The sequence below is a fragment of the Anomaloglossus baeobatrachus genome, chromosome 9 (assembly GCF_048569485.1).
Source record: "Anomaloglossus baeobatrachus isolate aAnoBae1 chromosome 9, aAnoBae1.hap1, whole genome shotgun sequence".
NCBI lineage: Eukaryota > Metazoa > Chordata > Amphibia > Anura > Aromobatidae > Anomaloglossus > Anomaloglossus baeobatrachus.
In genome coordinates, this window is record NC_134361.1 from 176,504,009 (window position 1) to 176,517,117 (window position 13,109).

Sequence of the window (13,109 nt, forward strand, 5' to 3'; positions counted from 1 at the left end):
GTATAAATGCATCTTAATGCAACACTGACAATATTTTTAGATTTTTATTAAAGGGACTCTTGCACCAGGTTTTTACTCCTTCATCCGAGAGCAGCATAATGTAGAGACAGACCCCGATTCCAGCGATGTGTCACTTACTGAGCTGTTTTCTGTCATTTTGATGAAATCAATGTTCTCTCTGCTGCAGATCTAGCAGTTATACAGAGCTCATGAATATGCTGGACTACTTGCAGAACGCCAAGTAGTCCTGTAATGATAATCACCTGCTAATTAAATAGGGATTTTATCAAAACTACACTTAGCAGCGCAGTAAGTGACACATCGCTGGAATCAAGATCTCTGTCTCTACATTATGCTGCTCTCAGATTAGGTGGCAAAAACTTGGTAACAGATTCTCTTTAAGTAATAAAAACAAAAAAATCTCGGAGATCCATAAACATTACCTGTGGCGATCAAGCACTTGTCATATGAGATTTGGGTTCCGTCATCCAGTTTCACCTTGTTCTCTCGGACATCCAAGTGTACTACCTAAACAAATATTAGAGACGTCAGAAATCTTTTTTAATTACTGTACAATTCAGTTCACCTACTCTTATCATTCGAGGATGCGAGGGGTCTTTTATGGACCAGAAGGGGCTTGGGAAACATCGAAAAAGTAAGCAATGGCGGAAGAACCTAGAAGACTAAACCTACCTAGAAGACTAAACCTAAAAGTTTTTGTCCACCCTAAAACCCCTTTGAAATAACAAAATTAACCATCCCAATAGTATATGAACATTATTATTTGTATTCTTCTCCAAATGATATTGTTCTTACCTTTTTCCCTGTAACAACTGAAACGCCCCCATGCTCCGCAGACATCAATTCTTCTGGAGCCACATAGAAGGACGGGGGTTGGAAAAAGATACTGTACAGAAGATAGCAAACTTTTAGTACGCTACCATCTCATACATTAATTGCATGTGATCGAATAAGCTAAAATATTCTTCTTCTAACCTCCTTTCTTTCCCGTTCCATTGCTTAAAGCGCAGAGTATCCGTAACATCAGGGTCGTCTGAAAACCAGAGTTCTTTGGAAAGAGGCGGTCGCATATAAGGAGGGTCCAACTCATCTGATACAATCAGAACCTTAAAAATAAAATTAAAAAAAAGAAGAAGATTTTGGGTACTCACTGTAAAATCACTCTTTGAGCTTTCATTGGAGGACACAGGAAACCATGGGTGTATGCTGCTGTCACTAGGCAAAAAAATTAGCTCCTCCTCAGGAGGTTACACCCCAACTAGAACCAGGTGGTAGGAGAAGCAATAGTAAGGCAAGAACAGATCAAGGTCAAAACAAGTAGTTAAACAACACAAAAGGGAGGGTACTGTGTCCCCCCAATGAAGGTTCCGAGAAAGATTTTTACGGCGAGTACCCAAAATCTTTTCTCCATCGCTTCATTGGGGGACACAAGAAACGATTAGACATCCTAAGGCAGTCCTGGGGGGGAGCGGGGGGGGGGGGGTCGTGAGAAAGGAGCCAGGCTCACGCATAGTTAGAATGAGCCGTGGCCCCGAATGGGAACTGTCTATCCCTTACTTAAAATGCTTCCAAGATGGCAGATTGGGTTCATAAAGCCATGGTGGCCTTGGTGGCGAGTAGCCCCATGTGACGGCCATCAAGAATCATGAACAGGGAATCCAAACATCTGAAAGATACTGTCCTGGAAAGAGTTGGATAGCTTTGATGAGATCCAGATTGAGTAAGGATCGCTCCAGAGGATGAGGAGACTGGCAGAACAAAAGGAAGAACGATATCTTCGTTAAGGTGGAAAGTAGAAACCACCCTAGGAAGAAATAGAAAGAAAGGATGCCAGAGGACGTAAAACAACCTTGTTCTGATCGACAATGAGAAAGAGAAGATGAATCAGCAAGTTCTGCAACTCATCTGAGGAGGTGATCACCACCAAGATAAAAGTGTTCAACTTGGTTATTTTCAAACCAGAAAATGTACAGTACAGTTCAAAAGACAATTTTGTCTTTTCCATGAAAAATCATACTTTTATTTATCAAATGAGTTGCATAATGCATAGAAAATATAGTCCAGAAATAATGATTTTTACTTGAAATAATAATTTTCTCCTTCACACTTTGCTTTCGGCACAGAATACTCCTTTGCAGCAATTCCAGCTTTGCAGAGCTTTGGCATTCTGTTAATTTGCGGAGGTAATCTGGAGATATGTCACCCCATGCTTCCCTCCTCCTTCTACCAGTTGGATTGGCTTGATGGGCACTTTTTGCGTACCTTACGGTCAAGCTGCTCCCACAACAGCTCAATAGGGTTGAGATCTGGTGACTGGGCTGGACACTCCATTACAGATAGAATACCAGCTGCTGCTTCTGCCCTAAATAGTTCATGCATAATTTGGAGGTGTGCTTGGGTCATTGTCCTGTTGTAGGATGAAATTTGCTCCAATCAAGCGCTGTCCACAGGGTATGGCATGGCATTGCAAAATGAAGTGATGGCCTTCCTTATTCAAAATCCCTTTCACATTGTACAAATATCTCACTTTACCAGCAGCAAAGCAACCCCAGACCATCACTTTACTTCCACCATGCTTGACAGATGGCATCAGGCAATCTTCCAGCATCTTTTCAGTTCTTCTGCGTCTCACAAATGTTCTTCTATGTGATCCAAACACCTCAATCTTCGATTCGTCTGTCCATAACACTTTTTTCCAATCTTCCTCTGTCCAATGTATGTGTTCTTTTGCCCATATTAATCTTTTCCTTTTATTAGCCAGTCTCACATATGGCTTTTTCTTTGCCACTCTGCCATGAAGGCCAGCATCCCGGAGTCGCCTCTTCACTTTAGATGTTGACACTGGCGTTTTGCGGGTACTATTTAATGAAGCTGCCAGTTGAGGAGCTGTGAGGAGTCGATTTCTCAAACTAGAGACTCTAATATACTTGCCTTGTTGCTCATTTGTGCAGCGCGGCCTCCCACTTCTCTTTCTACTCTGGTTAGAGCCTGTTTGTGCTCTCTTCTGAAGGGAACAGTACACACCGTTGTAGGAAACCTTTAGTTTCTTGGCAATTTCTCGCATGGAATATCCTTGATTTCTAAGAACAAGAATAGACTGTCGTTTTTCATATGAAAGTTCTCTTTTTCTGGCCATTTTGAGAGTTTAATGAAACCAACAAATGTAATGTTCTATATTCTCAACTAGCTCAAAAGGAAGGTCAATTTTATAGCTTCTCTAATCAGCAAAACTGTTTTCAGCTGTGCTAACATACTTGCACAAGTGTTTTCAAGGGATTTCTAAACATTCATTAGCCTTCTAACACAGCAAACACAATGTACCATTAGAACACTGGAGTGGTGGTTGTTGGAAATGGGCCTCTATACAACAAAACTAGATATGGCATTCAAAACCAGACGTTTGCAGCTAGAATAGTCATTTACCACATTAACAATGTATAGAGTGTATTTCTGTTTAATTTAATGTTAGCTTCATTAAAAAAAAATGTGCTTTTCTTTCAAAAATAAGGAAATATCTAAGTGACCCTAAACTTTTGAAGTGTAGTGCAGGCCTTCCATGTGCAATGGTAGATATGGGAGAAAGAGGGCTTCCTCACTGTGATCATGGTCTGAATGACCTGATCGGAAAAATCTCGTCTTTAAAACTGCAGATTGAATAGCCATGCTGTTAAATTGAGAGACTGTGAATTCTAGTGGAAGAGTGGAAACTGGGAAAGAAGATCTGGAAGCATCTAAGGAAGGTCTGCAAGTAGATTGATCATTTCTACGTAGCAGGCTCTTCTGGGCCAGTCTGTAACTACGAGGATGACTGGGAATCATTCCACCTTGACCTTCTTGATGATCTTGGTTATCAGAGGCAAAGGGGGAAAGGGATATGGAAATTAAAACTGGTACCATGGAATTGCTAAAGCATCAAAATCGAAAGCGAAAGGGTGGCGGGATTAAGACATAAATCAAGGGACCTGGTTGTTTCTTCTGGACGCCATAAGATCTACAACCGGTGTGCCCCATCTCTGACAGATCTGGTCGAAGACTGCTGAGTTTAGAGATTATTCACCTGCTTAGAGGTCATCACAACTTAAGAAGTTGACAGCCCAGTTGTCCACTCTGGGGTTGTGATCTGCTGAGAATGCTATGGCATTGTCGCACTGAATCTGGATTGTGTGGTTCGAGAGAAGGCCCTGCCAATAATAGAGAAAAAGAAATATGGTTCCAAGTACTAAAATGTTGATGAGAAGAGAGGATTCTTAAACCTTCTAGCCGCCCTGAACTGTGTAGATCCAAAACACAGCCCCCAGGAGAGAAGGCTGGCATCCATCATCACGATATCCTGCATATAGGGAGGAATGATCTCCAGCAGTGAATAACAGGGGAGAGAGGCAACCAGCTTAAGGACCGTCAAACCCGGGGAGGAAGGAGGACGAGTTGGTCCTGATATGATGTTGTCCTATTCCATAAAGACAGGAGCGCAAGCTGAAGAGGACGGGTCTGAAACTCTGCAAGTGGGACTGCTTCCATTGCAGCTACCATCTTCCCCAAAACGGTCATGCAGAACCGAAGCGTATCCCCTGTAACAGCGGTGAAATCTTTTATTCTGTAAGGAAGAATCTTGCACGTGCAATATCCAACAGCATTCCTAGAAAAATCAGATACTGGGCCGGGATCAGAGACTATTTTGATCTGTTGATGAGCCAGCCGAGTTGGGTTATGTTGTCGAGATTGATATAAAGACTCTCAGAAGAGGCTACAAAAAAGGAAGCCTTGATCTAAAGGTCACCAGGTAAGGGATGACTACAATTTCCCTCGTTCGGAGAATGGACATGATCGCAGCCATGACCTTGGTGAAGACTCAGAGCCGTGGCTAAGCCACAGGAAACAGCTGCAAACTAAAAGTGAAAGATTTCCAATTGCAAAGCAGAGAAATCTCTATTATGCTGGAAAATTGGAAATATGAAGGTAAGCATCTTGGATGTCCACTGAACAGCGAAACAATGCTGGCTCCATTGAGGCCATCACAGAGCGAAGGGACTCCATTCTGAAATGCCATAGGCGGACGCACTTATTTAGGCATTTGAGATCCAGGATGGGTCGGACAGTGTCATCCTTCTTCATGGCTACAAACAAGTTTGAAAAAAATCCTGAAAAATGTCTGATGACCAGAGAGAAGAGATGGTCTTGAAAAACTCATGAACCAATGAGGGGTCCCTTGATGAGGAGGACTCAAATAAGTTGGACCAAGGGAGAGAGGAGAACTTTTTGGTAGGCAGAAGAGACTACCTGCCCAAAACAGGCATCTTCGTCCCGAAACAGAAGTAGATGACAACATACCCTGAGAAGTTCCTCAGATCGAAGCATACTGTCATGTGAAGAAAAGTCTCTGAGATCTATATGTTGCCGATCTACTTTGATACCCGTGTGACCTCCAGGAAGGTGATAGTCTAAAAGAGGGTCTTTTTCTTTCCTGTCAGCGGGAATTCCCAGAAGATGACAATTGACGGAAACAGCTAAACTGAAGAGTCAGTCTTCTGGAAGGGGGGAGCTTGGGCTTTCCTTGGGTAAGTGATGTGCTCTTCCCCTTGCTGGTGTCTGAAATTATTTTTTCCAACTGGGTTCCAAAAAGCTGGGAACCCTGGAATGGAAGGCTGGTGAGAGACCATTTGGAGGCCACATCAGTGTTCCATGCCTTAAGCCAAAGGGACCGGCGGATGGCCATGATATTGCTGGACACAAAGGCCGACCACCTGGCAGTGTCTATGGAAGCAGAGAAGAGATATTTTCCTGCGTGTGCCAACTACACAGAACCGCTAGTTCGTCAGGTGGGGCCCCAGATAGAATACCTGACATAATAGTTTAGCCCAAACAGAAAGTGATTTTGACATCCAAGCAGAAACAAGGGCCGGGCTGAGTGTGGATCCTGCAGGTTCAAATGCAGATTTGGCTAGGGGCTCATTACGTCTGTTGGTAGGAATCCTTGAGTGAGGCACAGTCAGGAAGGGAAAGCACTGTATTGGTGAAAAGGAGGGAGACCGGAGGATCCACCACTGAAGACTTAGTGCATTTCCTGAACAGGTCAGGAGAAAAGCGGTACAGAATATCCATTCAGCCCCTTTTTTTGAAACAGTTTCTTGAGATGCTCCCATTCCCTGCAGAAGACCTCGTCCAACTCTTTGTGGTTAGAAAACACTCAAGGAGTTTGCTTGGCTCCCTGAAAGGATACAACCTGCTCAGGGGATCGTCTCCCTTTATGTTTAAGATCTGATTCACTGCAAGAACCAGACTATTCACTACGTTACATTGTTTGGAAAGCTGTTTGGAGCCTAGATCCAAATCAGACTCCGGAAGAGGATCTGTTTATTGAACAGCCTGTGGTGCAGGAGAGGAAAACAGATATGGAAGCCATCCTGGAGGAGGTGGAAGGAGCGGGAGACTTAGAAGAGGATTTCTTACGCGATCTGCCATGCTGGAGTGTATGGGCTGGAAAGCCCATTTGCCCTGAGAAGCAATTGGAGCCCCAGAAGCAGATGAAGAAATAGTCAGATGCTCAATGACCAAGACCAAAGTCTGGGAAACCTTGGATTAAGTTTGCCACTGACTAATAGCGCTGTGGCTCACTCAGGACGTGCAGGCGAGCTCTCACTGTGGGCAATGGGAGGCTCTTGTCAGTCCGATATAGAGGGATACTGCAAACGGAACAGCAGACAGCTGTGGGCTGACCTGTTGGCAAACGTTTCCTACAGGATGAGCAGATGAAATGCAAGACTACAGGGGGTTGGAAGGCAAGAGTGATTCTCCTAAAGATTAGGAAAAGATTTCTGATAAGGAAAAGAAGGGAATTTTGTTTACTTACCGTAAATTCCTTTTCTTCTAGCTCCAATTGGGAGACCCAGACAATTGGGTGTATAGCTACTGCCTCCGGAGGCCACACAAAGCATTACACTTAAAAGTGTAAGGCCCCTCCCCTTCTGCCTATACACCCCCCGTGGGATCACGGGCTCCTCAGTTTTAGTGCAAAAGCAAGAAGGAGGAAAGCCAATAACTGGTTTAAGAACAAATTCAATCCGAAGGAACCTCGGAGAACCGAAACCATTCAACATGAACAACATGTGTACCCGAAAAAACAAAAATCCCTAAGCAAACAGGGCGGGTGCTGGGTCTCCCAATTGGAGCTAGAAGAAAAGGAATTTACGGTAAGTAAACAAAATTCCCTTCTTCTTTGGCGCTCCATTGGGAGACCCAGACAATTGGGACGTCCAAAAGCAGTCCCTGGGTGGGTATAATAACCCCTCGTGATAGGACCGTAAAAACAGTCCTTCCCTACAGGTGGGCAGCCGCCGCCTGAAGGACTTGTCTACCTAGGCTGGCGTCCGCCGAAGCGTAGGTATGCACCTGATAGTGTTTGGTAAAAGTGTGCAGACTCGACCAGGTAGCCGCCTGGCACACCTGCTGAGCCGTAGCCTGGTGCCGTAATGCCCAGGACGCACCCACGGCTCTGGTAGAATGGGCCTTCAGCCCTGAGGGAACCGGAAGCCCAGCAGAACGGTAGGCTTCAAGAATTGGTTCCTTGATCCACCGAGCCAGGGTGGATTTGGAAGCTTGCGACCCTTTGCGCTGACCAGCAACAAGGACAAAGAGTGCATCCGAGCGGCGCAAGGGCGCCGTTCGGGAAATGTAGATCCTGAGTGCTCTCACGAGATCCAACAAATGCAAATCCTTTTCACATTGATGAACTGGATGAGGGCACAAAGAAGGCAAGGAGATATCCTGATTGAGATGAAAGGGGGATACCACCTTAGGGAGAAACTCCGGAATCGGGCGCAGAACCACCTTGTCCTGGTGAATCACCAGGAAGGGAGATTTGCATGACAGCGCTGCTAGCTCGGACACTCTCCGGAGAGACGTGATCGCTACTAGAAAAGCCACTTTTTGTGAAAGGCGAGAAAGGGAAACATCCCTCATAGGCTCGAAAGGCGGCTTCTGAAGAACAATTAGAACCCTGTTCAGATCCCAGGGCTCTAACGGCCGCTTGTAAGGAGGGACGATATGACAGACCCCTTGCAGGAACGTGCGTACCTGAGGAAGTCGTGCCAGGCGCTTCTGAAAAAATACAGATAGCGCTGAGACTTGCCCCTTGAGGGAGCTGAGCGACAAACCTTTTTCCAAACCGGATTGCAGGAAGGAAAGAAAAATGGGCAATGCAAATGGCCAGGGAGAAACTCCCTGAGCAGCGCACCAAGATAAGAAAATTTTCCACGTCCTGTGGTTTATCTTGGCGGAGGTAGGCTTTCTAGCCTGTCTCATGGTGGCAATGACCTCTTGAGACAATCCTGAACACGCTAGGATCCAGGACTCAATGGCCACACAGTCAGGTTCAGGGCCGCAGAATTCTGATGGAAAAACGGCCCTTGAGACAGCAAGTCTGGTCGGTCTGGTAGTGCCCACGGTTGGCCTACCGCGAGATGCCACAGATCCGGGTACCACGACCTCCTTGGCCAGTCTGGAGCGACGAGGATGGCGCGGCGGCAGTCGGACCTGATCTTGCGCAGCACTCTGGGCAACAGAGCCAGAGGTGGAAACACATAAGGAAGCCGGAACTGCGACCAGTCTTGAACTAAGGCGTCTGCCGCCAGAGCTCGGTGATCGTGAGACCGTGCCATGAAAGCTGGGACCTTGTTGTTGTGCCGAGACGCCATTAGGTCGACATCCGGCATCCCCCAGCGGCGACAGATCTCCTGAAACACGTCCGGGTGAAGAGACCATTCCCCTGCGTCCATACCCTGGCGACTGAGGAAGTCTGCTTCCCAGTTGTCCACGCCTGGGATGTGAACTGCGGATATGGTGGAAGCCGTGTCTTCCACCCATGTCAGAATCCGCCGGACTTCCTGGAAGGCTTGCCGACTGCGAGTTCCTCCTTGGTGGTTGATGTATGCCACCGCTGTGGAGTTGTCCGACTGAATACGGATCTGCTTGCCTTCCAGCCACTGCTGGAAGGCTTGTAGGGCAAGATACACTGCTCTGATCTCCAGAACATTGATCTGAAGGGTGGACTCTTGCTGAGTCCACGTACCTTGAGCCCTGTGGTGGAGAAAAACTGCTCCCCACCCTGACAGACTCGCATCTGTCGTCACCACCGCCCAAGATGGGGGTAGGAAGGATTTCCCTTTCGACAATGAGGTGGGAAGCAGCCACCATCGAAGAGAATCCTTGGCCACCTGAGAAAGGGAGACGTTCCTGTCGAGGGACTTCGACTTCCCGTCCCATTGGCGGAGAATGTCCCATTGCAGTGGGCGCAGATGAAACTGCGCGAAAGGGACTGCCTCTATTGCTGCAACCATCTTCCCTAGGAAGTGCATGAGGCGCCTCAAGGGGTGTGACTGGCCTTGAAGGAGAGATTGCACCCCTGTCTGTAGTGAACGCTGTTTGACAAGCGGAAGCTTCACTATCGCTGAGAGAGTATGAAACTCCATGCCAAGATATGTTATCGACTGGGTCGGGGTTAGATTTGACTTGGAAAAGTTGATGATCCACCCGAAACCCTGTAGGGTCTCAAGCGCAACGTTCAGGCTGTGTTGGCATGCCTCTTGAGAAGGCGCCTTGACAAGCAGATCGTCTAAGTAAGGGATCACAGAGTGTCCCTGAGAGTGCAGGACTGCAACTACAGCTGCCATGACTTTGGTGAAGACCCGTGGGGCTGTCGCCAGACCAAAAGGTAGGGCTACGAACTGAAGGTGTTCGTCTCCTATAACGAAGCGCAGAAAACGCTGATGCTCTGGAGCAATCGGTCCGTGGAGATAAGCATCCTTGATGTCTATTGATGCTAGGAAATCTCCTTGAGACATTGCGGCGATGACGGAGCGGAGGGATTCCATCCGGAACCGTCTGGTTCTCACATGGTTGTTGAGAAGTTTTAGGTCCAGAACGGGACGGAAAGACCCGTCCTTTTTTGGTACCACAAACAAATTGGAGTAAAAACCTTGACCTTGCTCCTGAAGAGGAACAGGGATCACCACTCCTTCCGCCTTTAGAGTGCACACCGCCTGCAGAAGAGCATCGGCTCGGTCGGGAGGCGGAGACGTTCTGAAGAATCGAGTTGGAGGACGAGAACTGAACTCTATCCTGTACCCGTGAGACAGAATGTCTCTCACCCAACGGTCTTGGACCTGTGGCAGCCAAATGTCGCCAAAGCGGGAGAGCCTGCCACCGACCGAGGATGCGGAGGGAGGAGGCCGAAAGTCATGAGGAAGCCGCCTTTGTAGCGGGTCTTCCGGCTGTCTTTTTTGGGCGTGACTGAGCCCGCCAAGAATCTGAACTCCTCTGATCCTTTTGAGTCCTTTTGGACGAGGAGAATTGGGACCTGCCCGAGCCTCGAAAGGACCGAAACCCCGACTGTCCCCTCCTCTGTTGGGGTTTGTTTTGTCTGGGCTGAGGTAAGGATGAATCCTTACCCTTGGACTGTTTAATGATTTCATCCAAACGCTCACCAAACAGTCGGTCACCAGAAAATGGCAAACTGGTTAAGCATTTTTTGGAAGCAGAATCTGCTTTCCATTCCCTTAACCACAAGGCTCTGCGTAAAACCACGGAGTTGGCGGACGCCACTTCCGTACGGCTCGTAGAGTCCAGAACAGCATTAATCGCGTAAGACGCGAATGCAGACATCTGAGAGGTTAAGGATGCCACCTGCGGAACAGATGTACGTGTGACCGTGTCAATCTGTGTAAGACCAGCTGAAATAGCTTGGAGTGCCCAAACGGCTGCGAATGCAGGAGCAAACGACGCGCCGATAGCCTCATAGATGGATTTCAACCAGAGCTCCATCTGTCTGTCAGTGGCATCTTTAAGTGCAGCCCCATCCTCCACTGCAACTATGGATCTAGCTGCAAGCCTGGAGATTGGGGGATCCACCTTGGGACACTGGGTCCAGCTCTTGACCACGTCAGGAGGAAAGGGATAACGTGTATCCTTAAGCCGTTTGGAGAAACGCTTATCTGGATGAGCGTGGTGTTTCTGGACTGACTCTTTAAAATCCGAGTGGTCCAGAAAAGTACTTAATTTACGCTTGGGATACCTGAAATGGAATTTCTCCTGCTGTGAAGCTGACTCCTCCACTGGAGGAGCTGGGGGAGAAATATCCAACATTTTGTTGATGGACGCGATAAGATCATTCACTATGGCGTCACCATCCGGTGTATCCAGATTGAGAGCGGTCTCAGGATCAGAATCCTGATCAGCTACCTCCGCCTCATCACACAGCGAATCCTCCTGCTGGGACCCTGACCAGTGTGACGAAGTAGAAGGCCGCTCATAGCGAGCACGCTTAGGCTGTCTGGGACTGTCGTCCGTGTCAGAGCCGTCACCCTGGGATGCATGGGACACCCCCGGAGCCCGGAGCTGTTCCAACTGAGGGGGACCAGGGAACAATGAATGAACAGTGCCCATGGTCTGAGTTACTGGTCTAGACTGCAAAGTTTCTAGAATCTTAGTCATAGTCACAGACAAACTATCAGCAAAAATTGCAAACTCTGTCCCCGTCACCTGGACAGTATTCACAGGTGGATCTCCCTGGGACACCTCCAACAGAGGCTCCGGCCGAGCAAGTGGCACAGGGGCCGAGCACTGCACACAATGGGGGTCAGTGGAACCTGCCGGTAGAACAGCCTCACAGGCGGTACAAGCAGCATAGAAAGCCTGTGCCTTGGCACCCCTGTTTTTTGCGGACGACATGCTGTATTCTCCACTGAGCAATCTAGGAGGGTATATAGCCAAGAATCACCAGCGACCGTTTAGTGCAATGTATAGCATGCAAGCATAAAAATACAATTGTACACTTCGGCACTAGTGGGGTCAGCACCGGAGTGCCGCTTACCGCCCGCTAAAAGCGGGTGTGTGGTCGCCAGAATCCCGTGCCTGGGTCTCCCAGAACTTGTCTCCCCTCTCCAGCTCAGACTGCATTCAGGAATGGCTGCCAGCGTTCTGTGAAGAGGGGCGGACCGTGGGTGTGCCTCAGACAAAGTGCGGGAAACTGGCGTCCCACTGTGCTCAATGTGAGGGCTGGAGTATGTAAAACAGAGTCCAGCCCTCGGCGCTGACGTTCTGTACAGCGTCCCGCCCTTCCCCTGACTGGTAGGCCTGGGGGCGGGAACGAAAGGAAACTAGGCCGCAAAAGCCGGGGACTCTAGTAATAAGCGCGGCCGTCAAATATGCACGGCCAGCGCGGAAGTCCCCGGCGCACCACAAGTCCCAGCCGCGCCGCAGTAAAAACTGCTAGGAGCGGCCGGCGCGGCAGTTCCCCACACAATAACTCCTCAGCAAGCTGTAGGAAGTGTGGCACAATCGCAGCGCTGCTGTCCCCGGCGCACTATCACACCCAGCAATGCTGCGGTGTGCGCGCGGTCTGTACGGGGACACAGAGTACCTTGACGTAGCAGGGCCTGTCCCTGACGATACTCCGCTCCATATCCAGCAGATTCCCCAGGGGCTGTGGATGGAGCACGGTCCCTTGTGCCTGGAGACCGGTAAAATCCCACTTCACCCAGAGCCCTAAGGGGGATGGGGAAGGATGCAGCATGTGGGCTCCAGCCTCCGTACCCGCAATGGGTACCTCAACCTTAACAAACACCGCCGACAAAAGTGGGGTGAGAAGGGAGCATGCTGGGGACCCTAGTATGGGTCCTCTTTTCTTCCATCCGACATAGTCAGCAGCTGCTGCTGACTAAACAGTGGAGCTATGCGTGGATGTCTGACCTCCTTCGCACAAAGCTTGAAAACTGAGGAGCCCGTGATCCCACGGGGGGTGTATAGGCAGAAGGGGAGGGGCCTTACACTTTTAAGTGTAATGCTTTGTGTGGCCTCCGGAGGCAGTAGCTATACACCCAATTGTCTGGGTCTCCCAATGGAGCGCCAAAGAAAGAAGGGGGGATGGGGTAGCGAAAACCCAAAAATGATAGAGCATACCCAGTTCCTGAAATGTAGAAGAAACTGCTGAGAAACCGTGAGGGACGATCCTGAAGATAAGAGGAGACCAGGAGACTGGAACTAAAATGGCGATGATAGAGGAGGAAGTGGGCATGGAGAACGCTGATCGCGAGCGC

At 48.6% G+C, this 13,109-nt stretch overlaps 1 protein-coding gene across 2 annotated transcripts in view; it reads right to left on the reverse strand.

Annotated features, from left to right (window-relative positions):
- The window catches only part of AIFM1 (apoptosis inducing factor mitochondria associated 1), an 84,245-nt gene that overhangs the window by 61,487 nt on the left and 9,649 nt on the right, over positions 1-13,109 (reverse strand). For both annotated transcript variants that reach the window (XM_075322810.1, XM_075322809.1), the window contains exons 7-9: positions 997-1,127; positions 817-907; positions 444-528 (exon numbers count right to left, since the gene is read on the reverse strand). In XM_075322810.1, the coding sequence (XP_075178925.1) occupies positions 444-528; positions 817-907; positions 997-1,127 (307 nt within the window). The remainder of the gene's footprint in view (positions 1-443; positions 529-816; positions 908-996; positions 1,128-13,109) is intronic.